At 37.4% G+C, this 27,960-nt stretch overlaps 1 protein-coding gene across 1 annotated transcript in view; it reads left to right on the top strand.

The window, feature by feature from the left end:
- Positions 1 to 27,960, top strand: part of LOC132177269 (DExH-box ATP-dependent RNA helicase DExH7, chloroplastic) — a 42,406-nt gene that overhangs the window by 11,816 nt on the left and 2,630 nt on the right. Inside the window, exons 11-33 of the mRNA XM_059589520.1 lie at positions 2,914 to 3,036; positions 3,149 to 3,235; positions 4,403 to 4,503; positions 5,575 to 5,632; positions 7,616 to 7,681; positions 8,552 to 8,634; positions 8,745 to 8,928; positions 9,806 to 9,958; positions 10,051 to 10,152; positions 10,249 to 10,401; positions 11,111 to 11,215; positions 12,601 to 12,741; positions 12,865 to 12,954; positions 13,037 to 13,093; positions 13,912 to 13,995; positions 17,445 to 17,543; positions 17,636 to 17,776; positions 18,136 to 18,206; positions 19,564 to 19,633; positions 21,337 to 21,429; positions 22,251 to 22,463; positions 23,819 to 23,911; positions 24,787 to 24,909. Coding sequence (XP_059445503.1) covers positions 2,914 to 3,036; positions 3,149 to 3,235; positions 4,403 to 4,503; positions 5,575 to 5,632; positions 7,616 to 7,681; positions 8,552 to 8,634; positions 8,745 to 8,928; positions 9,806 to 9,958; positions 10,051 to 10,152; positions 10,249 to 10,401; positions 11,111 to 11,215; positions 12,601 to 12,741; positions 12,865 to 12,954; positions 13,037 to 13,093; positions 13,912 to 13,995; positions 17,445 to 17,543; positions 17,636 to 17,776; positions 18,136 to 18,206; positions 19,564 to 19,633; positions 21,337 to 21,429; positions 22,251 to 22,463; positions 23,819 to 23,911; positions 24,787 to 24,909 — 2,490 coding nt within the window. The remainder of the gene's footprint in view (positions 1 to 2,913; positions 3,037 to 3,148; positions 3,236 to 4,402; positions 4,504 to 5,574; positions 5,633 to 7,615; positions 7,682 to 8,551; positions 8,635 to 8,744; positions 8,929 to 9,805; positions 9,959 to 10,050; positions 10,153 to 10,248; positions 10,402 to 11,110; positions 11,216 to 12,600; positions 12,742 to 12,864; positions 12,955 to 13,036; positions 13,094 to 13,911; positions 13,996 to 17,444; positions 17,544 to 17,635; positions 17,777 to 18,135; positions 18,207 to 19,563; positions 19,634 to 21,336; positions 21,430 to 22,250; positions 22,464 to 23,818; positions 23,912 to 24,786; positions 24,910 to 27,960) is intronic.

Below are 27,960 nucleotides of genomic sequence, written 5' to 3'. Positions count from 1 at the left end.
GGGAGGACATTATGAGGGTCTTTAGTGCTTTCCATGCTGGCGGGATGTTTGTTAAGAGCCTCAACACTTCGTTCATTTCGCTTATTCCGAAGATTCCCGGTGCCATCAATCTTAAAGATTTTCGCCCGATTAGCCTTGTGGGAGGTATGTACAAAATTATTGCCAAGGTTTTAGCAAATAGATTGAAGGTTGTGTTGGACAAGATCATCTCCAAGTCGCAAAATGCTTTCATCAAAGGTAGACAGATTCTAGATCCTATCTTGATTGCTAATGAATGCCTTGGTAGTAGATTGAGATCTGGGGAGCCAGGGGTCATTTGCAAAATGGATTTGGAAAAAGCCTACGATCATGTGAATTGGGGCTTCTTGATGTATTTGCTAAGAAGGTGTGGTTTTGGAGGGGTTTGGTGTTCTTGGATTCAACATTGCATTTCCTCGGTGCGGTTCTCGATTATGGTAAATGGGTCTCCTAAAGGTTTTTTTAGTAGCTCCAGGGGGTTGAGACAAGGGGATCCACTCTCTCCTTTGCTTTTTGTGTTTGTGATGGAGGTTCTAAGTAGGATGATTTCAGCGGCGGTTCATGGGGGGTTGTTAGAAGGTTTCAAAATCGGCAACACTACAGTCTCTCATCTTTTATTTGCCGACGACACCTTGATTTTCTGCAATGCTAGGCCTGCCCAGATACGCTACTTGCGGAGTTTGTTCTTGTTGTTTGAAGCTGCTTCCGGGTTGAAGGTTAATTTGGCTAAATCAATGATTATTCCGGTGGGGAATGTGGAGCAAGTGGCTTCGCTAGCCGGTATTTTAGGGTGTGATGCAGCCCCTTTGCCAGTGACGTACCTTGGTCTCCCATTGGGAGGCTCTTATAAGTCCAAGCATATTTGGGATGGAGTGATTGAGAAGATTGAATATCGGTTGGCCAGCTGGAAAAGGTTGTATTTGTCGAAAGGGGGTAGGGTCACCCTTATTAAGAGCACTCTTGCTAACATGCCCACTTATTACTTGTCTCTTTTTCCTATTCCGGTGAGTGTTGCTAAGCATATTGAAAAGCTTCAACGCAATTTTCTTTGGGGAGGGATAGGCGAAGAGTTCAAATACCACTTGGTGAAGTGGTCGCAGGTTTGCACTCCGATTAAGGAAGGAGGGTTGGGGATCAGGAACTTATTGGTCTTCAATCGCGCTCTTTTGGGGAAATGGTTGTGGCGCTATGGGACGGAAAGAGAAGCTTGGTGGAGAGTTGTGATAGATGCGAAGTTTGGAAGCTTATGGGGAGGGTGGTGTTCGGTTGAGCTTGGAGGAGCTTCTGGGGTAGGGTTATGGAAGAATATTAGGAAAGGGTGGAAAACTTTCAAAGGCTTTACGAGATATGCAGTGGGGGATGGGTCCAGGATTAGCTTTTGGCATGATTGGTGGTGTGGAGACTCAGCTCTCAAGATAGCTTTCCCGATCCTTTATAGCATTGCTTGTGCGAAGGAAGCCTCAGTTGCGGATAATGTGGAGATGCTAGGGGGGTCCAACCAGTGGAACGTGAGCTTCTCGAGGGAGGCTCATGATTGGGAGGTGGAGGCCTTTGCCTCATTTTTTCAGGTGTTACATTCTACAGGAGTGAGAAGAGGGTTGGAAGATAGATTATGGTGGAACCCCTCCAAAAGAGGTACGTTCAAGGTCAAGTCTCTCTTTCTCTCCTTGGCATTCTCGGAAGGGGGGAGGAGGTTCCCCTGGAAGAGTGTGTGGCGGACTCAGGCTCCTCCAAGGGCAGCTTTTTTTGCGTGGTCGGCGGCTTGGGGGAAAATTCTGACCCTAGATAACCTCAGAAAGAGAAATGTGATTGTAGTAAACAGATGTTGGATGTGTAAGATGAGTGAGGAGACAGTTGATCATCTTCTTATCCATTGTGAGGTGGCGTCTGCTTTGTGGAGTGCCTTTTTTGGCCGTTTTGGGTTATCTTGGGTGATGCCTGGTCGGGTTTTTGAGTTGCTAGCCTGTTGGTGGTCTGCAGGAAGAGGGGGGAGTGCTGCAGTTTGGAAGATGGTGCCTATCTGCTTTTTTTGGTGTCTTTGGAGAGAGAGAAATAATAGGTGCTTCGAGGATGTGGAGAGGTCCTTCGAGGACTTTTTATCCTTTTGTTTCCATACTCTGTATCTTTGGACTGTAGCGTTTGTTTTCCCGATTTCGGTTAGCTATGACGACTTCCTTGTACGTTTTTCCCTTTCTAGTTAGGTGTTCCTCCTTGTATACCTCCAGTGTACTTAGGGGCGCCTCACGCTTTTAATAAAACCAGCTACTTACTTATCAAAAATAAAAATAAAAATGATTTTTAGTTACTATTTGATTTATCTTCCCTAAATTTTGTCAAGGCCATATTGCAGGAGTAGAACAAAGGAAAGAAGTGGAGAGTGCATATCTGAATCAGGAACACGAGAATAAAATGAAAATGAAGAGATACAAGGTTGTTATATTCTTCTTTCGGTTCTCTCTTCCTTTTTTCAGCTTTTACATACGTCATTCTGAAAATCCTGTATATGATTCTTTCACATCTTGTTTTAGTTCCTTAGGAGAAGTAACTTTTGCTGGGTTTTAGGCATTTTGTTCAAATATGAGAACCATGAATCCAATTTTCATGCTCCTTTTTGAAGCAAGGCCTGTGCAATATGTTTCTTTCCCCTCCCCCTTTTACAAGCGACATAGAGTAAATTTTTTATTCTATTTATATTCTTTGAGTTTGCTTCTTTGCATTGAGTCTCATGATGTTGGAAGCATTTGTTGTTTGGGGTTTAGCAATATGTGCTAGTGCGAGTTACAAAAATATGCTGCATTATCCTTATATTTCATGCTTGTTATTACTTTGCATTCCTTACATAAGTTGTGTTTTCTTTCTGTCTAAGTGGTACATAATTCATGTTATTCCCTTTAGGACATGTTGAAAATTAGAGCTGCACTTCCTATTGCTACGTTGAAGGGTGATATATTGCAACTGCTGAAGGAGAATAATGTTCTTGTAGTTTGTGGGGAAACAGGCTCTGGGAAGACAACTCAGGTGAAGATTCAGTTTTATTTAGCTGTTTTTGTGTGGCTGTTGTTACTCTGCTCTGATTCTTCTCCCTAGTAAGAACAGCACCGCATCTTATCTGGCTGGCATTTATGTATAGGTTCCGCAATTTCTGTTGGATGATATGATTGAATCCGGATGTGGTGGATGGTGTAACATCATATGCACACAACCTAGGAGAATAGCGGTGGGTACACACTTTTTCATATGAATGTAGTGCTACCGTTATATTGTACTGCTTCAGTTCACTTGTGTATTTCCTGAATCTCTTGTTATAAAGAATTATATTACTAACATTGCCATCAGCATATATAACTTGTCATCACTTATTTAATTCATCACCAGTCTCCAGAATTTGTTGGACTCTGTTGTTCCTGCTTGTTGTTTGCTGTTATACAAGTTTATCCTGCAAATCAGATTGTCAATTCGAAAAAGATGTAGGAGCCTGGTGTGAGGCATAGGTGGTGGGATGTGTGTGTGTGTGTGTGAGAAGGTCCTAGGTTCAATTCTTACTAATAAAAAAATATGTATTAATAGGTATTGTTCTCGTAGTTCTTGTACAACATATTGTGTAGCATACATACAAACAAAAGATGGGATGGATGAAAATGCCCTTTCGTGAATGAAATTATGACAGATGTGGACTAGAAAACCCGTGCAATCTTCACTCTCAGGTTGAAGCATACATTGATTATCTGAGCTCATGAAACTCTCGTAGCATGAGTGAAGTGACAAAGTAAAAATTACATACTTGACCCTTGACCTGCGGAGTGGTAGTAATGTATATATTTTTGCTTCATAAAGCAAAATATAGATTAAGCGGTGAAATTTCTCAGCTTGTAATGTAATGTGAGGTCCTTTTATGATGATTTAAATTTAAACTTGTTGAATATTAATGTGTAGTTATCGATTGATACCTGAAATTATGTTAATAAATGCATCTGCAGTTTTACTATGCTTTAGTTTCTTTCTGACTTTCATTTCAGGTACTATCTTTCTATTGATAAGAAAAGCAGTGAAACTGAGGTTGTCTTATCATCCCTAACAACTCCTATTGGCTGCTTCCAGTCATATTTACACCAGAAATGGCTAATCGGCCAGTGTACATTGTCAATAAATCCAATAATATGATATATGGAAATTGGGCCACATGAAAATATTTAATCTATTTTACCATGCTTATAACCGTTACCCTATTGACAGATATCATCTAGTCGGTGGTCATTTACTTTGTGTCATGCAATGAGTTGTAGGCTATAGTTTATATTTTGAGATTGCTTTATACTGAAACACAATACGGGCTTGTCTTTCTTAACTGGTGACTATAGTTTATCTTTGATGCATTGTATTGCAGGCTATTTCTGTGGCTGAGAGAGTTGCTGATGAGCGCTGTGAACCATCACCAGGTTCAGATGGTTCTTTGGTTGGATATCAAGTCCGTCTTGATAGCGCAAGGTGTTCATATGCTTGTTGCACTGATTGGCTCTGAATAGTGCTTAGAATATCTGAGACATCATTTCATCTTATCCCTAGACTTCATTCGTTGTTGTTTTGTATTAGTTTTCAAGAGTTTAACACAATCTGTTTCATTAATCCTTTTTTTTTTTCCTTGGATTTTGGTTTTGATATTAAATTGTCTTTCTTTCTTTCTTTAATTTTTGGGAAAACTTCAGTTTAGACCCCTGAACTACCGCGCTTCTTTAGAAAATCCGCCTGAACTTAAAAAACTCTCAATTTGAATCCTTGAACTCTCAATTGCAATCAATTTGAATTCTTCCGTAAGATTTTAAACGTTAAAAGTGATAAAATGACTTTTATACCCTTGACTTTTTTCAAAATTTCAAATTTACCCTTAAACAAATTATTTTTTTTTTTAAAAAAAAATTCTCCCGTGGGTCTTGTGACCTAGCCATGGGTCACCAGCGTGGGTCATGACCTGACCCACGGTGGGTCTTAGCCAGACTCAGCCGTGGGTCTCTGACCAAGACCCAGTGTGGGTCACGGCTTGACCCATGGCTGGGTCTAGCTGTGACCCACAGGTCACAATGACCCACGGTTCTCAATTTTTCCTCCTTTTTTTTTTATTTTTTTTAAAATTTATTTAAATGAAGGGTAATTTAGTCTTTTCAAACACTTTCGTTAAGGGTTAACGATTTAATCTGATGGAAGGGTGGGTTTTCAAAGTTTAAGGGGGTTTTCTAAAAAAACGCAGTAGTTCAAGGGTCTAAAGTGAAGTTTCCCCTTAATTTTTTCTCTGGGTCTTTGTTTTATGTAATAAGCTGATTTTGAAGTGTTTGGCTGAGATATGTATGATAATAAATGGAATCAAGTATTTACTGTTTTATTTGATATGTGGATATTAACAAGCAAAGAAAGTTACTAATTGCCATTAGGGAACTTAAGACCACTGAATTAGTGATCACATAAGCAATGCAAATTGAAATACTATACCTTCTACTTTGTATATCTATGTCAAATATGTCACTAATATTTGCCTGTTGCTTTTGCATAATTCCACAATCCCAGGAATGAAAAAACAAAACTCCTCCTTTGTACCACAGGCATACTTCTGAGAAAATTTGCGGTATGTCCTCCTGCTTGATATGGTGATATTTCTGAATATGTTGTAATCAATGGCACTCAAAGTTTTTGGTGATTTCATATCGGAGTTATATTTTACTTGTTGAGCTTTATTCCAAATTCCAATCTTTTCAAATTGTTCGCTGTTTGAATAGCTTTACTTGAGGAAGCCTTAACCGATCAACTAGTGGCCGCCTATCTATTTTAAATTTATCATCCTTTTTCCTTGTTGTAGTTTGCATGAACGGTTTAGATAGAAAAGGTGGAGGCACGTTACTGTTGTTCTTCTTATTCTACGCAGCCTACCACACATCTTATTATATAGGTTTAGAGAAATATGACAATGACCAAAATACCCGCAAACCCTAATAACTCTTCTAACATGCCTTTTCAATTTTTTCGGGTGAATAAATCATGTCACTGGTCTTTCCTTGTCTAATTGTTCCTTGCCCTTTCCTTGTCTTGCTGCAGCCTTATAACTTTCATGTTACAAGTTCTTAGTGGAGTAGTTTTCTTTTGTTGTACATTATCACATCATCTCAGCATGCTTCCCTTATAGGGACATGTTACATGGTAACTTGTCCTGTGCTGCCACGGTCAAGTAATGCGAGGATAGTATATGCCAAGACGTTGTTTGGTTTTTTTTCCATTTAAATCAACCTAAATTGATGGTTAATGAAGAGGATGGGGCTTTTGTTTTCTATATAAGGGGTCGGACCCCCGGGAACTGGGCATGCAAACTGTTTGGAAACATTTAAAACAACAAATTAAAAGGCTTTTAGATAGTAGTAGAAGCCTTACAGGGCCACAACCTCACTGATCTTATACTCCTGCCCCCCATCTTGGCTCGTTCCAATGAGATTATGACGGGCTTGGTAAAATCTTCTTTTATGTAGATTAGGTTTGTGTGGCCTCGAAGTTCGGCATTGTAAAAATAACTAACTTGAGTATATGAGTTGGATTATGCTATCGCTGCTAAAATTTAATTAGTATAAATATATTGAAAATCTTTCCTTAATAGTACTTCATGCTTAAGTTGTACAGACTCCCTCTCCCTTCATTTTGTTGGGTTACCCTCAACCTATTCTTATAGAGGTTGAGGTGCCATTTAGCTTGAGCTCATTGGCACATATTGAGAAGGTTGTTTTTATAGCTACATCCTTGTAAAAGGTCAGTGCTTTCTTCTCATGTGAGTATGCAAAGGATCTATGAGAGTATTTTAACCGTCTAGCATGTAGCTAAAAATCTTAAAAAGGTTTATAGTTGACAAGTTTTCGTTAATTTGCTTTAGTATTTAAGTTGTGGAAAGTCACATCCTGGACTGATGCAATGAAGTAATATATGTCAAGTTTATATTTATCTAAAAGCTAGTCTAGAACTTTGGGTGTGCTGGTGTTTTTGTACTTAGTATGATCAAACAGAATGTGTTATGCAAATATTGCTCTTTAATTAATATGAAGATTAAAACACACACACACACACACACACACGAATATATACATACATATAATCATATGTCTTGTTTAATAAAAAATTATTTAGAGTATATCTCTTCTTTTCATTTTAATTAAAGGCATATATTACATTAATCAGTTGGGAATAGGACTCAGTGGACTTAAATTTATCTTTCTATCATGCATTACCATCATCTTATGTGATACATGATAATCCTTTCACCACAAAGTTGGAAACTAGTCAATTACTTGTGATTACAACCATTATGATCTACTATGAAATGATTTTTAGAAGTGACTGCTCAGTGTTCATTATTGGTTTGTGTGTAAGCACTTATGTGTTAGATATTTTATATTACCAGAGTTATCCTTTTATGATGGTATAACTAGTCCTCTTTTTTAACCAATCATATATTAGTAGAAGTAAACAATGAACTATTATATAGTTAGTAGTTTTGTGATGTCTAACTTCTTTTTTCTTCCCTTTGCAAGCCCACAATCCGTAATTGTTATATATATTTTAAAATTTGCAGGGGGACAAAAACCTGACTGGTGTCACTCATGTCATAGTTGATGAAGTTCATGAACGGTCTCTGTTGGTGAGTTAATTTAACTTTGGGTAGTTTATAGGAATGAATATGCTGTGGATCTCATGATAATAAGTTGATTTGCATTGCCCATTTCGTAGTTGATGAAATGTACAAGTTATCTGTTAAAAATGATTTATGTTTATTAATCTATTATTTTTTTGATAAGTAATTATTAATCTATTATTTCCATCCATAACTGTTAAATGTTATATATAGGGTTTGCAAGGGTAATGTCAAAAAACTTGCAGGCTAATTGAGAGCCAAAAAGGAAACAGATGATTTGATTCTGAGAAGTATTTGGTTTTGGCTTAGTATGTTAAACTTTACTTCATAAGTTTAAATTACTTCTATAGGGTTTTGATAATTGACATCATGGAAAGGATAGGATCAATATGCTTGATAAGAGTGTAATGACCTTATCCACCACTTTGGTAGCAAGATGATTGACCTATAGTCTACTTCCTATCATTCCCTTGCCTTGCTTGAAGGACACCATATCTATTTTGGTTTTACTTGAGTTAATTCCTGGGACTTGTTTGCTTTGTGCTCGTGTAAATGTGTAAAATCTTGTCACCTAGAGGTTGGTGAACTCCTTTGCTCTTCAGTAGGTGGAGTCAGTATTTTCAATTCTGTTTTTCATATGCGGTCAGGTTCAGATCTTGATTTTTTTGTTTGGGTAACACGGCAAATGGCAACCACCAAATCAAATCAAGGCTGAGTTGATTCTGATGGTTGTTTTTTTCTTTATACTGATTGTTTGCATTTTTTGTAAAAAATTTGAAACCCAAGAGATAAATTGGTGTCAGAAGATGTATCAGGAAGAGAAGAAGACCGACTTGAAAAGAGTTAATAATTGACGGGTTTCTTTCTCTGTAACAGGGTGATTTTCTCCTCATTGTTTTGAAAAATCTGATAGAGAAGCAATCTGCTCATGGCACACCAAAACTGAAAGTCATTCTTATGTATGCATTTTCCACTTTGTTGCCACATATATTATACATGTCTTATTTGTTTGTTGATCTTTAGTGACCTTGTCTTAATTTTCTTTTACTTATTTAATTTAAATGTTCAGGTCTGCAACTGTAGATTCCAATTTGTTTTCAAGATACTTTGGTGACTGCCCTGTAATTACTGCTGAAGGCAGAACCCATCCTGTGACAACTTACTTTCTTGAGGATATATATGAAAGTATAAATTATCACCTTCCTTCAGATTCTCCAGCCTCTATAAGAAACGAAACATCCACTAAGCAGAGGGTATCTTAATTTTGAATTCTTGATTATTTTTACTTCGATATGGAATTATTTAAACATATGCTGCTTGTTCTTTTTTCTGTTGTGCTAAATTCGGATAAGGTTCTCTTAGTTCCATCTTTTTGGTTTTCATAATGTTTTCCTCTTATTTGTGAAAATGCATACCATATGGTAGTACTTGTAACATTAACAGAAATTTTAATGTTGCTGGAAGTAAACTTTCTTAACATTAACAGAATTTTTAACTGAAATAAAGGAGTTTTTAAAAAAGTCTTTAAGGTGAAAAACTGAATTTGAATTTGATAGAAACTAAACAAGAGTTGGGCAATGAATTACATGTTTAGAGAAAGTACCATTTACAAGTGCCAAAAAAAAAAAAAAAAAGGCTGTATACTGTGAAGATTGAGTGACGGTAGAAACTGAAGAAAAAAAAGGAAAAACCCCTCGAAAGAGAGAGAGAACGTGAATAATGAAATTGATTTGTGACTTTATTTGGAAATTCAATTGCATAGGTCTACATGCCTTCGTTACTGACTTAAGTTTCTTGATATTATGTGCTTATACATAAAACCACTTCAGGTTACAATTGGTATTTTGCCTTGAGTTAACGCTTTTGATTTTGCTTTGTTAACTATTGAACGGACAAATGAAAATTAAATTTTGTCCCATCCATGTTCTGGTACTTGTCATTATTTGGTAAGATCAGGCAGTTTATTTATTATGGCATACAAATTTCTGGAGAGTGCATTGGTGAGTGCGATTCTTGTAATGGCATATACAATTTTTCTTAACCTTGGTTAATTCAAATGACTATTGGGTGGATTATGGAGTGCTATTTTGATAGTTATCCCCTAAGTTATGGACTTTTGCTTTGCCACAGTTCCAGAGTGGTTCTGTAAGTAACCGCAGGGGTCAAAAGAATCTTGTCTCATCTGGATGGGGTGATGAGTCTCTACTGTCAGAAGACTCTATTAATCCGTATTATTTCCCAAGCAATTATCAATCATACAGTGAACAAACTCGACAAAATTTGGTAAATGCCTCTAAGATGTAAATTCTGACACCACTTTCCAATGTGACTTAATAATTTGCCAAATTCACTTTTTTTTTTTTTTTTTTTTGCAGAAAGGATTGAATGAAGATGTCATTGATTATGATCTTCTTGAGGACTTGGTCTGTCATGTTGATGAAACTTGTGAGGAGGGTGCCATACTTGTATTCTTGCCTGTATGTGCTTTCCATAATCCTGGGATCATATATGCATGCATTTTCTCACCAAAATAATTGTAATGTGTATGTTAATACTGTTGTACGGCATAACAGGGGGTGTCTGAAATTTACATGTTACTTGACAAGCTAACTGCTTCTTACCGATTTGGTGGACCATCTTCTGATTGGATTCTTCCTTTACATTCATCCGTTGCATCAATTGATCAGAAAAAAGCGTTTTTACGTCCTCCTGAAAACATACGCAAGGCAAGTTTTGCCACTTATGCTGGTTGTTTCTTCCCATTAAACTTGAAAATCACGGTTGTATGTATGATAAATCTTGTATGTTCTTGAAGCCATCATTTAAATCTCATTGAGATTGCTTCTGTTGCCACTCCACATAAATATTGTTGCCTCTTCGGTTACTAGATTGGCTGACTTGGAGGCTGATTTGTTGGTGGGTGGAGGGACTATTTTGAGGGACTCTTTTGGTGACCTTAGGATACATTTGTAGTCCTTTAGTTTTTCTTTCTAGATTAGATTTCTTTCCTTCTTTGATCAGTAACAACTAACAAGAATTTTATTAGGAAGAGAGTTCTCAAGTACACTTAGTTTGTACAAAAGTTTTCCTAAAGGTTAAAAGCATAATGGCTACTTAATAGGCATACATTGTTGGAATGATAAGGTATCTCTAGGAGATAATCAAGAATTCCCGTGATCAACTCATTATTGCAGTCGAAAGAGTTATTGAAGAAGGTTCTAGAACACTGATTAGATTGTTCTCTGTTGACATTTGCTTGTGTAGTCTGCATGTAGGCCTTTTGTACACACTTTGTTTGACAAGGAAACTATGCCTTGGTAGTAATTTTAGTCCTGTTGACATTTGATTTTACCAAAGTTCTTGACTGCTGTTGCCCTTTGTTCGACTCCTTGCGCAAAAATTACATATAATTCTCTTCAATATCTTGTGTCTCAGGTCATTATAGCCACAAACATTGCAGAAACCAGCATAACGATAGATGATGTGGTATATGTCATCGACTGTGGAAAGCATAAGGAGAATCGTTATAACCCTCAGAAGGTTTGCGCTTTTGTATTTTCTAATGAATGATCTTTCAATAAGGATGGCAGTTGTATAATGTGACATCTTCATAATTGCCACTCATGCCAATTCAATGTCTGCATGAGCTACTTTTTTTTTTTTTTTTTTTTTAAATTTAATTTAATTTAATTTTTTTTGATAAGTTCTGCATGGGCTACTTAAGAGTGCTTCTATAAAATGTGGAAATTTCCATCTTGCCAAAGACAAGATCCTCGTTTTGGCATTCTTCCTTGCTATTGTCTAGATCTGCTAAAGAAAGAGAACAATTTGACAAGAAAAACCTACAAGATTTACCAAGTACAATTTTGTTTCCATGTTTTAAATAACTTGTATCTTTGTATATCAATCATCAATTGTATTTTTCTTGTAGCATTCATATGGTTAGGTTTGCGAATCTTGATAGCTTTGGTGCTCAGCATCTGGATGCTTTAACTTATGGATCCACCACTTGCTAGGATTAGTGTGCGTTTGTAATTGATGCAAGTCTGTTAAGGCCGAGAAATTTTATGTTGCATAGGAGGTGTGCTCTTGATGTTTAGAGGAAGCATAGAAGCTAGAACAGAAATAGACACACCTACCAGAGGAATTGTAGGTTTAACCAACTGGTGTTGTCCCATGATGTACATCAGTTTAACTAGGAGGTAGATGGTATAAAATGGATGCAACTATGTATTACATAACAGTTATGTAGTTGCTTCCTAGCACATACAAAGGCAGTTGATATGGCTCTCATATAGTTTTTGGCTGTCCTTTGTGTTGAAGCCCTGGTACTATTAACATTATGGTCAGCTTACCATAAGGACATTCATAAATTTAGATCTTATGATTCCAGCAGTTGACATAGATCCACATTTTCTGTTTTACGTCTTTTAGTAGGAGTCTAGTATTTGTCTTGAGTGAAAACAACCTGTGTTCTGCTAGATCGAAGGGTTAAGCTGAGCATGTTTCTGCAGCACATGATGTCCTTGGTTAAGAAACTCTGTAGTTATGGGTGGGTTTGGATACAAGCTTACCCTTTTTTTCTTTTTTTCTTTAAGGAGTTGTATAGAAAGTCAATAGAACTTGCTTGTGGTTACATGCCAGACAATTACTTCGGCATTTTCTACAATATTTTATGTGGATTTTGCAGTGTCAGGCATGCTATAAACCAAAAAGAGGAGAAAAGAGAATACCATTAAAGGCTAATTTTGTCTGATCAACTTGTGTCTTGTGTTACCTTAGAAACCAATTTGAGGCCCTTCTCCTCCTGACTATGTCCCCTTCTTTGGTAATTTTGACGAGGACAACTCACTTGAGTTATCTCTATACACCTTATGTCCCTTTATTGGTCCCTGGGTTTAATTGTTTTAGCTGGTCTCTTATAGAAATTGTCTAGCATGGTTGAAGATTGGATATCTCAAGCAAATGCAAGGCAAAGGCGAGGAAGGGCTGGACGTGTAAAACCTGGAATTTGCTTTTGCTTGTACACATGTTATAGATTTGAGAAATGCATGCGGCCTTTTCAGGTACTTTCTGTTAGAAAGAAAAAGCTTCAAAGATGCATATGTTCTTGCACTTTTCATTCATATCCTGTTAATTGAATGACTTTTTTACCACTTTTTTTCTCATGTGTCGTTCACAATGCCAAGGTTCCTGAGATGCTTCGGATGCCATTAGTTGAATTGTGTTTACAAATTAAGTTACTTTCTCTGGGTTATGTAAAGCCTTTTTTATCCATGGTAAGTAATGTTATATTTTGATTACTGATTTTTGATTTGATAGAACTGTCTAACTGCTTTTATTTGTTAACTTCTGTTTCAGGCTTTAGAACCTCCTAGGGAGGAGGCTATAACCTCAGCACTTTCATTATTATATGAGGTAGCTTTTTATTGTTAGGGTGATGGTTCTGAGTTACATTTGAGTGTATGAATAGTAGCAAAACAATCAGCTAGATTCTGATTTATGTTGATAGAACCTATCTGGATTTTGAGTTATAGATAAAAAGAATATCATTATGTGAAAGGATCCTAATTATCTTACAATTCCTTATATGACTTTTTTATTGGATGTCGTCGGCAACATGAGGATTCTCTTTTGTCTTTTGGATTTTCAGTAATTTTTTATCATCCTTTTTGTTTATGCGTACCTCCTGTAGACTTCAGGTGTACAAGGGCTATGATCAGTTTGTTTCTTCATTAATGAAATTGTATTACATGTGAGAAAAGCTTTTACCTGAAATTGTAGTACAAGGGATATATGTCACTTATTACCCTGTTTAGATTTTCTTCTATCTGCTATATGGGGCAATTTACTGAAACTAAAGCTATTACTCTTTTGTTCTGTGGCTTTTTTTGTTATTCTTTGTTTATTTGTTTATTGCTAAGTCTGTTCATCCTTGATAATGAAGTGAATTTGTCATTATATTTGTAATGATTTTCTTGCTCTGAAAATCTTCCATTTTGTTACTATGACTCTCATTGCAGAAGTTTGTCATAGTACTCAATGAAATGAAATAGGTGATTTCTATATCTGTTATCCACCTGTAAACAAAACATTGACTTTTATTGTATTTATAATGTTTATGATTGTTATTACTACCTTACCAGTCGTTAATTTATTATTTATAATAATTCTCACTAAAAATAATTCATTATAGCGGTCAGTAAATTTATACCCTACAATTGGGATTTTTTAAGGTTGGGGCACTTGAAGGTAATGAAGAGTTGACACCTCTTGGGCATCATTTGGCGAAACTTCCTGTTGATGTATTGATTGGAAAGGTGTGCATCAAATAATCATTTATTCTTTCATGCTAATATAATTTTTTTGGACTTTTTCTTATTTTCTGATTCTGATGCTAGTTCAAGTTTTTTCTATCACGTAATTAATGTATTTTCTTCTTAAAATATTTAAGTTCTTACCTGAAGTTATAATTTATTATACAAGATATCTTCCCATTTTCAAGATGAGTTTCTTGGACTTGCTTATTTATTTATTTTTGTTAGTTTGCCCTTTGCTACAACTTAAAGCACCCAACTTGACATGATTATCCACAATGTTGACATGGTTAGCGACACTAAAATTGTTGGTGGTCATTAAGACAGTTCAGACACCTAAATCATAGCCACAAATGCACCTGTACCTTTCTTATACGTGTAAGGAAATGTATTAAATAGGGAAAACAACTATACAGGAGCACAGTGGCATACCCCAGAACGCACCAGTGTTACAAGACTAGACAAAAGAAATGCTGACTAGATGCCCATAGGGCGGGCCTAAATAAGCCTCACCTAGCTGCATGTAGAGCACAAAGCAGCAGTTACAACATTAACCAGACAAGGGAAAACTACTACAGACTCTAGTACAATATGCTAGTGAAATCATTTTTTTTGATAAGTAATAAGAATGTTTTATTGAAAGCGTAAGGCGCCCCTAAGTACACTGAAGGTATACAAGAGAGCACCTAACTAGAAAAAGAAAAACGGTCAAGGAAGTCCACGAAAGAAATTGGGAAATGGGCAAGATATGCTGCTGTCCACATGTACAAAGTATTCAAAAACGAGACTATAATATCCTCCACAGAGTTCTCCAAGTCCTCAAAGCATCTATTCTTTCTCTCTCTCTCCATATAGTCCAAAACAGACATAAGGGCACCATTTTCAATGCAACGGCACTCCTTGTCCTTCCTGAGGACCACCAACTTGCACAAAGATCAAGAACCCTTCTAGGCATGACCCATGTCAGCCCTAAACGGCTAAACATCGCACTCCAGAAGGCTGAAGCAATATCACAGTGGATAAGAAGATGGTCTACAGATTCTCCATCTCTCTTGCACATGCTACATCTATTAATGACGATGACTCGCCTTTTCCTTAGCTTATCCAAAGTGAGGATTTTCCCTAAAACTACTGACCATGTAAAGAAGGCCTCCCTTGAAGGGGCCTTTGTCTGCTAGACGCTTTTCCAGGGGAAAGCTCTACCTTCGACATTGGCTAAAGTGCGAAAGAAAGCCTTGACCGTGAAGGTACCTTGTTTGGAGGGAATCCACCACAACTTATCTTCACACCCTCTTCTCACTATAACTGAATGCAAAAGTTTAAAGAACGAAGCAAAGTCATCCACCTCCCAATCATGCGCCTCTCTAAAGAATCTAACACTTCACCGGCCGAAGCTTCCTTCTCGCAGGCTATGCTGAAGAGAACAGGAAAGGCTGCCTTAAGAGTTGAAATGACAGAATGTTCAGAAATGAGCACGAGGATGTGAGGCTATTTTGCAAGCCATAACCAACACCATTAGAGGGAGGCTATATAGCACGCAGAAATGCAGAAAACAATCAAAACAGTGGTCATAGAGACCAAGGCAGCAACATCATTCTACATTCGAGCCCTCACTATGTGTTTTTGAGAGTATTTGTTTTCTAGTGAAATCATTATAAGACCAGAAAACAAATACTCTCAAAAACACATGGTTAGGGCTCAAATGTAGAATGATGTTTCTGCCTTGGTCTCTATTGCCACTGTTTTGATCGGTTTTCTGCATTTCTGTGTGCTACATAGCCTCCCTCTAATGGTGTTGGTTATGGCTTGCAAAATAGCCTCACATCCTCATGCTCTTTTCTGAACATTCTGTCATTTCTTCTTTCCATAAGTAGTCAACTGCTGCTGAATTCATAACTCTGCAGATGAGAGACTTCATCCACCTTGTTGTGTGCTGCCAACTCCTAAAAACTCAAGGAAGATTATGTATAGCACATTAGAGCTGATCATAACTTGTCTGGGAAAGTATAGTTGAAGAATAAATGGTCAATATTTTCCTCTGCCTTGGTGCACAGCACACAACAGTTTCCAGTATAAGCAAGTAGCTTGCTTGCGTACTCAATTTGTCATGTATATCAGCCAAATGATAAAGGAGAACCGAGGGATGGCTTTGCTGTATCACACTAGGTGAGGCCATTCCACTCTCTCCTTCCTGGATCTTAATTCTTCCCACGCAGATCAGATAGAGTATTTCCAATCTGCACTATCTGTCCATATCACCTTGTCTTCTTGGTTTGCACATGGCTTCAAGTCCATAGGGGTGTTTTTTTGGATTTCCATCCATTGAATAGCAGAACCTAGTAGGCCATTTCCCATGTGAATTCTCAATTATGAGCTGTACTAATGCATTCTGTGGCTTTTGATAACTAAGGAGCATTGAGTTTGGACTCTGCTTCCACAGCTTGAAGCACTCCTAGAACGAAGTCTATTTATCTAAATTAGTGTTTCCTGTTGATTAGAAGAGCTAATATCTGTTGTACACTGATTTAAATGCTAGTGTCAACGTAATGTTGAAGCAATTTTGAACTTTAACTTCCCAGGTCCATGGTTCAAATTGCGCCATTACCATTTTTTTTATATATGTAAGTAATAGTACTTTTATTAACTAAACAATGGACACGGTACAGGGTATGCGTAAGTAGTACCCTCCAAAGGACTACAGCCTAAAATTCAAGAGAGCAATAAAATCTGAAATGAATGGCATTGGATGCTACCTAATGCAATCACCCAATCATATAATCTTTTGAAACATAGACTGAAGCTGATTCAAAGTCAGCTTGACACCATTAAAAGTGCGGTTATTCCTCTGCCTCACTGCATCTATGTAAGACAAAGCGGTACAACACTCTAGTCTTACTAATCTCATGATGACCCAAGATCCCTTTACAGCAAGCATGTGGAAACCCCCTCACTGGTCTTAGGCATCACTCATTATTGTTGTCCTTTCTATTGAACCCATTCTGTGTTTCTTTTTCCTCCCTCTTTTTAGTGAACTTGTTGATTCTTTTATAAGTTCTTAAAACTGGTTCAGCCGATACAAGGTGCTCTGGTCAGACTGTAGAATGAAGCTGAATTTTGGTTGGGCCGAGCTTGGTAAAGGGATTTTTTGGCATAGTGCAGGCTAGCTTCGTCAGCCCTGCCAGATTGACAGTCTTATATATATATATATATATCCTTGAGCACATAGAAATGTAATTAGATAGAGTTTTCCATTGATTTCTTTACATCCTTTCAGCATTTCCTTTCTTTATCATTAGCTCGCCCCCTTGCCTTTCTCTCACACTCTTTCTTGCTCTCTCATAAACACAAACAAAATTTCTACTTTTCTTCATCGTAGACTGATGTAGGTACTTTTTTTTTTGTTTGCTTTTTCTGGTTGAAGTTTCTTATACTATTTTCCTTTGTTACTGCAGATGATGCTGTATGGTGCAATATTTGGTTGCTTGTCACCCATTCTCTCCATTTCAGCATTTTTGAGCTATAAATCTCCATTTGTGTATCCAAAAGATGAGGTATGTGTATTAATGCTGCACTGATTTCAATGCTGCTTCACTGTTCTGAAACAAGAAGAATTTGAAGTATGTATGATGGTTTTGATTTCCAGAGGCAAAATGTTGAAAGAGCAAAATTAGCACTTTTGAATGATAAGATTGATGGTCCTAGTGATTCAGATGATGGTGACAAGCAATCTGATCACCTGTTAATGATGACTGCATACAGGAAATGGGAGAAGATTCTACGTGAGGTTAGTGAGTTTTTGCCTTGCTCTAGTAGCTTGGTTTAGTGTCAAGACCACTCTGTTGCACTTGTAATTGTTACTCTATCACCAGTACTCTTGTGCCACTATACAGTACTAATATGATTTTTCCAATCTACCTTAAAGCCAAATTGTAAGCTACTTCATGCTTTCCATCTAAAGGGTAGATCTCCCCTCTTTCTTGTGTCTCATTTTGCTTATTGGATAAGCCGTAATTTTACCATTGAAGATCCCTGTCGTTGTTGACCCCGTACTAACTGCTAACATATGTATATTTAGTATAATCGGTCATTATAACATTGTGGAGTCTTGAAACACAATGTTTGCTGATAACTTGGTTCTTGCAGAAAGGACTTAAAGCTGCTCAACATTTTTGCAATTCATATTTTTTAAGCAGTTCGGTGATGCACATGATAAGGTGTAGCTTCTTTCTCTCAATTTTATGTTATTTTGCTATGCATATATTATTGTGTGACTTTTATATTTTCATCTCACATAACATATGATAAGCAAACTAATGAGCTAGCTAATAGTAGCTTGCATTTCCTGAGTTCCAAGTAGGGGTGTTAAAAATTACTGGGAAACCGGAACCGGAACCGGGAAACCGGGGTCCCAGTTCCGGTTCCGGTTTGAAAAATCTAAAAACCGGGTACCCCTGTTCCGGTACCGGTTTTTGGTATCTGGTTTTTACCAGGAATACCGGAACCGGGTTTCCATTTTATTTAATAATATTTATATATGATTATATTTATATATTAATATAGATATTATATATATTAGTATTTTTTACACTAAGGTTTAGGTTTAGGGTATTTTTAAAAATTAAATTTTTTTTTTTGAGACCCAAATAGGTAAAAACATTGATTTTTTAGGATTTTTGGACTTTTTTAGGTTTATTTTTTAATTATTTGGAACAATCACAACAATGCCCCTTTAATTTAGACAAAGTGACTAATAGATTTTTTTAAAAATGAGCCAACTTATGAAAAAAAAAAGGGCTTATTTTAGGCCCAATACCTAAATAAGCCCCAAAACCAATTTTTTTTATACCGAACCGGCCGGTTAACCGGGGTCCCGGTTCCGGTTCCCAGTTTTGGCCAAAAACCAGGAAACCGGACCGGGTTGACACCCCTAGTTCCAAGTGACAGTTTATAGCTACTAGAAAGAATAACTCGTTGAAAAGGCTGGTGCTTGATAAAGAATAGTATACTTCTTCTTGAGTGATAACTAGAATATGCAGATACCTGTGCATTTGGTCAACAGTAGTCTTTTTACTACCTTCCAGTAAGTTGGATGCTATTGCCTATGTCAATATCAACATGATTCATTGGCTTCTGCGTGATGATATCATTGCATATTAGCATGTGCCATGATACGAGTGAGTTTTCAACTTACAAGCTTTAAACCTAGTAGGCACACCACCCTCCTGTGCAGAAAAAAATACCTGTCATCAGTGTCATGCGAATGCAAATTTCTGGTGGTGGTTTCGCTTAGGTTGCCTCTACTTTGTTCACCCTAGCAGAGAAAACCTATTTATTATTTGATTAAATATTAAAGCACTTACTTTTAACAATGCATCTGGTTCCATCTTTCATTCATTAGTTAACGAATTATGTGCAGCCTAATGATTTATGTTGACCAAACCATATGAAATAATAATTAGGTCTATAACATACCAGTGCTCTGAACATGTGGTTCATTAACTATTTTGTCATTTGCTTTCTTTTTAATGCCTCAACTCTTCTCGGTTGTTAATATATGTGCTGATATGCCAGAGACATGAGAATACAGTTTGGGTCATTGCTAGCTGACATTGGTCTCATCAACCTTGCAAAAAAATATCAGGTAGAGTGCCTTTGGTTTTGAGTAGTGTATAATTGATATTTGATGCTTTCGTTATAGAATTCATTTTCTCTTTTAAATATAATTTGCAACCCATATTATTGTTTCTTTCTTTTTTTTTTTAAGTTTTTTCTTCTTTAATGAGCAAACTGATGTTAGTCCAATGAATGTTGGTCATGTGAAGACTTTGGTTATGTACAAATGTGGCTGATGCTTTAAAAAAGGTTCATAAGGCATTCAACACCTTCAAAATTAAAACCAGAGAACATAGCATTGGAATTGGTGGAGTTTCGTAATTTTGCTGGTTTAGTGTCAGATATCATTTTCGTTGGTCATAAAACTAGAAATGATTTTCTTATGATTTGTTTCGTTTGTTTTTTTTGGAGTACCAATGATGTAATTACCTATTACTTGCAATACTTTTTTAAAGAACAAAGCATCAAATTCATGAGGTCCGGTGGCCTTGTTATCCTCCAAAGAGAACATAGCATCTTATCATCTTCTGTGACAGGTTTGCCCAGATCAGTTTGCTGTTCTCAGATAAGCCTTCTAGTGCTAGCAGCTTGAGGCAGTTCCTCATTCATACTCTGTTCTTGGTCTGCAGCCATTAACCTCTCCAAGAATCCCACTAATTCATCTCTCACTGGAATTTGATCTTCAATTTTACTTCCTTCGCTGTTGCAGATACCTGTTACTTTTTTTTCTAGCATTTATACTTTTTACAGTTTTGAATAAGAAATTAGTACATTGGCCCACCGGACTTAACCTCTGAATCCTGGCTTTTGCTTATGGAAACTTTTCCCAGTTCTTCTTTAGTCAGCATGTTTTTTTACCGCAAAATTCCTCAATCTCCACATTATCTTGATGTTCTTTAACCTGTCTCTGCAAAATCTCCATTTTCTCCCTGGCTTCAATAACTCTTGCTGGTAAGTCTGAGAAGTGTACTCTGTTTAACCCCTTCAGCTCACTCTTTATCAACTTTAGCTTAATATATACGAGTGCGTTTGATTTCTGTCTTCTGTACCCTTTCAACTAGCTGGAGAAAATTAGGATGCTCTGCCCAATAATCAAGGAATTTGAAAGGCTTCTTTCTTTTTGGTTCTTCAGCATCAAACCTAATAGCTGCTGGGGTATGATCTGATATGCCAGGTTAAGGAAAGGCAGCTTCAGAGATAGGCATCGTATTGCTCTAAGTTTCATTAACCTGTACTCTGACCAATTTCCCCTTCACCAAATCAGTTGGTCTTCTATTGTACCACATATGGTACATTCCTATATATCTCGGATGCTCTAGCTCAGCTCCCAGCAAACAAGTTTCGTGAGCCTAGCCATTCCTGTGAGCCTTCCCTCCTTTTCTCTCTGAGCAACCTGCCCTCCTTTCACTATATGTAACTAGTTGCATCATGCTTCTCCCTGTGATTTTCAGAATTCTGCTACTATATATGCATGCGGGCCAATTATTTTTCAAATCTTATTCATGTGTGATTATTATTGAATGCTATCAGATGAGTTGTTATGAGGATTTTTTTTTTTTTGGTTATTTTATTTACTTTCAATTGCTATGAATTTATGGAATTATATTTCCAATATAACATTATTGATTTTGTTTGCTAAATTGTTGTTCTGATTGCAATTTCTACTTCAAATTTCCAAATTCTGAAGCTTTATGTCCTGAAATTGAGGAATTCTACGCTTGCATGATTCAGATCCATGGGAAAAGGAAAGAAGACATTGACAGTTGGTTTTCTGATTCATCACAACCGTTCAATAAGTATTCATGTCATTCATCAGTTGTAAAGGTGAGAACGATAAGGCATTGGTTGTGTTTAGCTGGCTTTGTTTTCCCTGAGAGATGAAGATTATTATTCAGTTATATTTGTTTTGCAGAATGATTTTTCTTTGTAGAAAGTGGAGTTGTACATTTTTCTATTGATAAGACCACTCACTAATTCTTCATGGTTGATCTCTCCTCCAGATTAAACATATAGTCAAGAGAAACCATGAACCAGAGTAGAAGAGCTTGCCTTGCCCATGAGCAAACCTTTCCTGGTTGAAGGCCCAAAATGACTAAACTCTTTGCATTAATTAAAATTGGACATTTTGCCAGGCAAGAAGCAAACCTAAGGCATGCCAGAACTTCGCCCTTCCTCTTTATTCCCAGAGCCAATACCCAGGGATCAAAACTTCTTTTATCGTTATTTACATGCTTGCCAGCATTGTTAAATTATTAAATACACAATTCTTCATTAGTTTAAGCTTTTTGGATGAGTGATGATATAACATAGTATTGGAGTAGAGGTCTTGAGTTTGAATCTTGACTCTTCAGTTTATCCCCATTTTCAATTAAAATATTTCGCTTGTCGTCTGGTCCCACACGTAAGGGGATGCGTTAAAGTATTAATTAAATGATTAAATTTACCATTTCTTATTAGCCTAAGCTTTTGGGATGAGTGGTGATTTAGTCCCTTTGTTATGTATTTATATTAAATTTTTAAATCAAGAGTGTGTGGTTGACTGTTCTTTATGACAATGAAAATCAATGACTTGTATCTCATGTCTAATTTTGAACTGACTTTTATAGCATTTGCCCCGTTTCTAATGCCTTGAAGTACCCTTGCAGGCTATACTATGTGCAGGTTTATACCCTAATGTGGCAGCCACTGAACAAGGCATTACTGGTGTTGCTCTTGCGAACCTTAAACAGTCTGTTGGTCCTGCAACACTGGGCCGTCCTGTTTGGTATGATGGAAGAAGAGAAGTTCACATACACCCTTCTTCTATCAACAGTAGTTTGAAAGCATTTCAGTACCCCTTCCTTGTTTTCCTTGAAAAGGTTTGCACTTTTACCCAATGGATTAATTCTCTTTTTTTGTGAGTCATGGGCTTGTCCTAATTGCGGTTCAATAATGTGTTGGTTTCATATGAATCCAGTACCGCTATGCAACGTGCAAACATAATCCAATTTATTATCAATCATCTCATAATAGTATTATAAATGAGTTTGATTTAGGGTTATATATGTTGTGCCCAAAATTGACATTCTCTTCAATATTTACTCTTCTCTGATTCAAATTCATTCAGAATATTTTCATGAGGGACACTAAAGAAGTAGGGATTGGGACCTTGATACTAATGACATTTCTTTCAAAACCTGATATTTTTATACAAAAAAGTAAAAATTAGGTTTGTATAATCCTGGATAGCTTCTCTTAACGTCATATTTTTGGTACGCCAAAAAATGGTATGTATTATATTATTGCTGCCATTCTTGATTTAAGAACAAACTGATGTAAAATAAAGCTATGTGTAGGTAAAAACAAAAAAAGAATAGTCTTAGTGCTTAATCAAGTTTTAAGTTGTATCTGTTTAATGAGCTTCCTTTACTGTATGCTTGGCAAGATCAATTGTATTGTTCAAATTGATTACTTAGCCCGAGAAAATGTTAGCTGCTCTTTAGCTCTGAGATTTTTAAAATATAAGTTCCCTCTATTTCGAATTTTTTTCTTCATCCTAAGGTTTCATAAGTGTTCTTGGTGTTGGAATCCTGAAAGCTTCTCTTGTCCCAGTTTTCTTCTCGGGGTTTCTCTCTATTTTTTTTTTATGCAAAGTCACATTTGAGCTCTACTTATTGGGTTGGGTTACACATGAGAAAGGACTCTTTTTTTTTTTTTTTTTGAGGGGAGGGGGGACTTAGACTGTGGTTGATGTACATACAGCCCACTTCCCTATAGCTCAAGCTTTTGGGAAGAGTGGCATCTAACAAATACAAGACTGATGGGAAATGATATACTCAGATAAGGAAATAAATGTTCATTTGTTTGTATGGTGGCAAAAATAAACTAATCAGTTCATTCCATTGCAGTACAAGTAATATGGTTTTTGTCAGAGGAGAGAGAGAGGTTCTTTCCTGTATCTCAGAATGGTGTGTGTGTGCAGTAAATTGAAATAGCATTAGATGCTTTTTGCTGCATATGCTAATCAATCATTATTCGATGATGCAATTAAGTTTAGCTCAACATTTTTCGTATTGGGGATCGCTTTGGGGATAATATTGGTAAAGAATCGTTAAGAGATGGTCTATTGCTATATTTGTTTTATTGTTCACCCAAATAATTCTTTTCTTTCTAAGAATTCGAGCTATTAATTTATTAGGTTTAGAATTTCGCTCTGATTTCTCTTTTTTCTCAGGTCGAAACCAACAAAATTTTTCTTCGAGATACCTCTGTCATCTCTCCTTACTCAATTTTGCTATTTGGTGGCTCCATTCACATTCAACACCAGGTATCTTTTTTTTATTTTTACCCAGCAATAAAGACGCAAGTGTAGTTGCTGCTAACTGTATAAAATTAACTGCTCCTTATTTGACTCAAACTAGATTTTTTTATTTACTGATTCTAGATAAATGATAATTACTTTCACATTCACACTTCCTAGATATGTATTCTACTTTCTAGTACGTAGTAATTTCTGATGCCAATGGTCTTTAGACTGAATTACATTTTTCCATCAAGAAATAAGGTTGAGGGGTTGAGGTCATGGTGTTAGCCTCCATAATAGTCTGAGTTATATTCGTCAGTAATATGTATATGTGTGTGTGTGTGTGTGTGTGGACTCTCATATTTTATACAGTAAATATCCCATGAAATTGTAGAAACCAAAAAATTAAAGGAAACCCCTTCTTAGAGGTACTACTTCTGGTTTCTCTTGAAAGCATTAGCCTGTATATGGCTGCGACAGTTTCACATAACAGTGCCAGTAGTGGGTGCTTTGGAGTGTTTATGTTCAGAGGCGAAGCTGCATTATGGTTCCCCCCTCCCACCCCCCAACACAGAAAAAAGATATGTACAGTAAACATGACTTTCCATCAACATATTTATATTCATTCATGCCCTCATTTTGGCCCCCATAATATAAAAATTCTGGATCAGCCCCTGTTTTTATGTTGCATTGGCTTTATATTTTAATAAATATGCCCATTCTTATGATATTATTAAGTTCCAGATTTTTCAAGTATGATGACAACCGACTAAAAGAGAAGTTGAATGTTTTATAAATCTGGTGGTTGCTTATTTTTTATTTATTTATTTATTTTTTATTTTTTAAAAATCTGAAGTATCTTCCTTTTGTAACTGTGTATCAATGTTCTAATATTGCAGACTGGACTGGTCACAATAGATGGATGGTTAAAACTGACAGCAGCAGCCCAAATTGCTGTCCTGTTCAAGGAACTGCGATTAACTCTTCATTCAATTTTGAAGGAGCTAATCAGAAAGCCAGAGGTATCATTTATTTTGCTTTGGCTTATTAGCTCATAATGTTAGCTTGTGTTAGGGTAATCAGCATGCATTTAATGTGATGCAAGTGGTGAAGCACGGAATATTGGTTCACCTAAGTCTATATAAGTCCTACTAATTTTATGTTTTTATTTTCAAGAGTCAATTGTGTTATTTTTGGTAATTCAATGGGTATTTCCCTACAGTACTTTTGGTACTTCTGGTAATTTATTTTCAAGAGTCAATTGAGTCTATTTAAGCGTGGTTTGTACTCCAATGGAGGGAGACTTGATTGAATAAAAAAAATGAAGAATTGATTCTCCCCTCTCCTTCTCTGCCCCCTCTCCACTCTTTCTCTTTCCCATAGCTTTTTCTCTCTTTCTCTCTCTTCTCCCTCTTTCCAATGCCATGACCACCACCATTCCAACACAACCTCTGTCCGCCATCCCAAGCCTCTCCACTGCCAACCAAATCAAACTACCAACTTCTGGACACCAAGATTGTCACCATTAGCAAAAAAAAACTGATCTCAACCATTGTACCCAATAATTCATCAGAACTAACCCAACCCACAACCTACAAGCCACAATTGATCCGTGCAAGCCACTACATCACCAGCCACCATTGATCCGTGCAAGCCACCACATCACCAGCCACCAGCGTTCTGTCAAAATGCATAACCGCGCTACCACCCAAATACCCACACACCTAACCGGGAACCTCCACAACAATCCAATCCACTGCCCAATCCCAAAAAATAAAAAGGCTGCCTGAAACCCCATCTCGCCAACCGTCATGATCCATCTCCCCAATGTTGCCACCTTTAGCTGCATGCCACCACATTAACAGTATCTCAGGTTTCGCATGATCCTGGTGGATCTCGATTGGCGAATGCCATACCTCTCGCCCTTCAACCGCCGCCATCAACCCATGCCGACTCCACATCGCCTGACTCCTGATTGCCGCGCGACCATCCAGCCTTCCCCTTCAGTCGCCACGATTAGACCTCTCTGCTGCCTCATCATCAGATCTGGTTGCTGCTTGACCATTTCTATTTTTGGGTTCTTGCCAGCATTACTCAAAACAGCAACTTAAAACCACCATCTCTCTTGCGCTCGACTCTCCATGCCCAAAGAAAGTGGTCGGCATGGTTATGTTGCTACTTACGCGAGATGCTACGTTGTTTTCACATGAGATTGTCTTGTTTGGTTGCTAATAGTATGTGTCTGGCATGAAATTATTTATAAAAAAAAGTGTTGGACACTTGCTGGTTGGATACCTTTCAAGACTTGGAGATTGGGTTTTGATCCAAATTTTTCTGAGCATAGATTTTCAACATTTCAACTTATGTTTTGGAGCTGTTGGGAAATAGGGTTTCTCAGTGGGAAATAGGGTCTTGTCGGAGTTGATGGTCTCCCACTCCTTATTTGCGGATGATACTTTGATTTTTTGTGAAGATTCTATTGAGCAAATCCGGTATGTTCGTCTCATCCTCTTATGTTTTGAAGTTGTTTCGGGTTTGAGAGAGAATCTTGGAAAGTCAAAGATTGTGGCCATTGGTGAGGTGGAGAACATTGGGGGTTTAGCTAACATCCTTGGGTGTAGTGTTGCCGAATTGGCTACGAAGTATTTGGGCCTCCCTTTTAGGGCGTCGTACAAGGATACGGCTATGTGGAATGAAGTGATCGAAAAGATGGAGCGTCAGATGGCAGGTTGGAAGACAATGTATCTTTCTAAAGGATGTCACTTAACCTTCATTAAGAGCACTTTGGCTAATCTTCCGACTTACTTTTTGTCTCTGTTTCCGATTCCTGTAAGTGTAGCTAAAAGGATTGAGAAAGTCCAAAGAGATTTCTTGTGGGGAGGAATGGGGGATGAGCCCAAGTTGCATCTTGTAAGTTGGAACCAAGTTTGTAGCCCTCTACGTTATGGTGGTCTTGGCATTCGGAAGTTGCACTAGTTTAACCAAGCTCTTTTGGGGAAATGGCTTTGGAGATACGCAAATGAAAACGAGGCTCTTTGGTGTAAGTTGATCAAAGCTAAGTATGAAGACCAAGAAGGTGGGTGGTGCACGAAGGAGGTTTCGGGCTCTCATGGTGTGGGTCTATAGAAGCATATTCGTAAAGGGTGGAATTTCTTTGCCAAAGGTATTCGTTTTGAGGTGGGGGAGGGTTCGAAAGTCCGATTCTGGCATGATATTTGGTGTGGGGACAATTCTTTGAAGCAAGCTTTCCCGTCCTTATACAGTATCACCAGATACAAAGAAGCTCGGGTGAAGGATAATTTTATTGGGAGGAATGGGGTTGTTGAGTGGAATGTCATTTTCGTATGATCGGTCCTAGATTGGGAGATGGATTTGGTTTCTCCTTTTTTTCATCGGTTGTATTCTTGCAAGGTTTCCCTAGGCAGTGTAGATCGTATTTGCTGGTCTTCGTCCAAGAAGGGCAAGTTCGAGGTTAAGTCGTTCTATAAGGCCTTGTTCATTTCTAATCAAGAGGAGTTTCCTTGGAAGAGCATTTGGCGTACTAAAGTGCTTCAGCGGGTGGCTTTTTTCTGATGGACTGCGGCCCTAGGCAAAATTTTGACTCATGATACGCTGCGTAAGAGGAACATAGTGGTAGTGGAGTGGTGTTATATGTGCAAGAAGACCGGAGAGTCAGTCGATCATCTTCTTCTCCACTGTGAGCTCGCAAGTGCTCTTTGGCACACGATTTTTCAGCGGTTTGGGTTGTATTGGGTCATGCCTTGCCGGGTGAGGGCCTTGTTTGCTAGCTGGTGGTCGGGAGGACGTTCTCGAAGCGCGGTTATATAGAAGATGATCCCTCTGTGTCTTATGTGGTATATTTGGAATGAAAGAAATGCTAGATATTTTGAAGGGAAAAATCCACTTTACCCCCTTGAAGTTTCAGAGATTTTTCAATTTGAATCTCAAAGTTTAAAAAGTGGCAATGTACCCCCCAATGTTTCAAAAATTTTCAATTTAAACCTTCCGTTAATAATTTCCGTTAAATTGAACCGAAATCTCTAAAATTACATAATTACCCTCAGGCTTTTTTT

The sequence above is a fragment of the Corylus avellana genome, chromosome ca4, assembly GCF_901000735.1.
Source record: "Corylus avellana chromosome ca4, CavTom2PMs-1.0".
In the NCBI taxonomy this organism is placed as follows: Eukaryota; Viridiplantae; Streptophyta; class Magnoliopsida; order Fagales; family Betulaceae; genus Corylus; species Corylus avellana.
The sequence above is the reverse complement of the archived record's forward strand: the minus strand, read 5'-3'. Positions and strand labels throughout refer to the sequence as shown.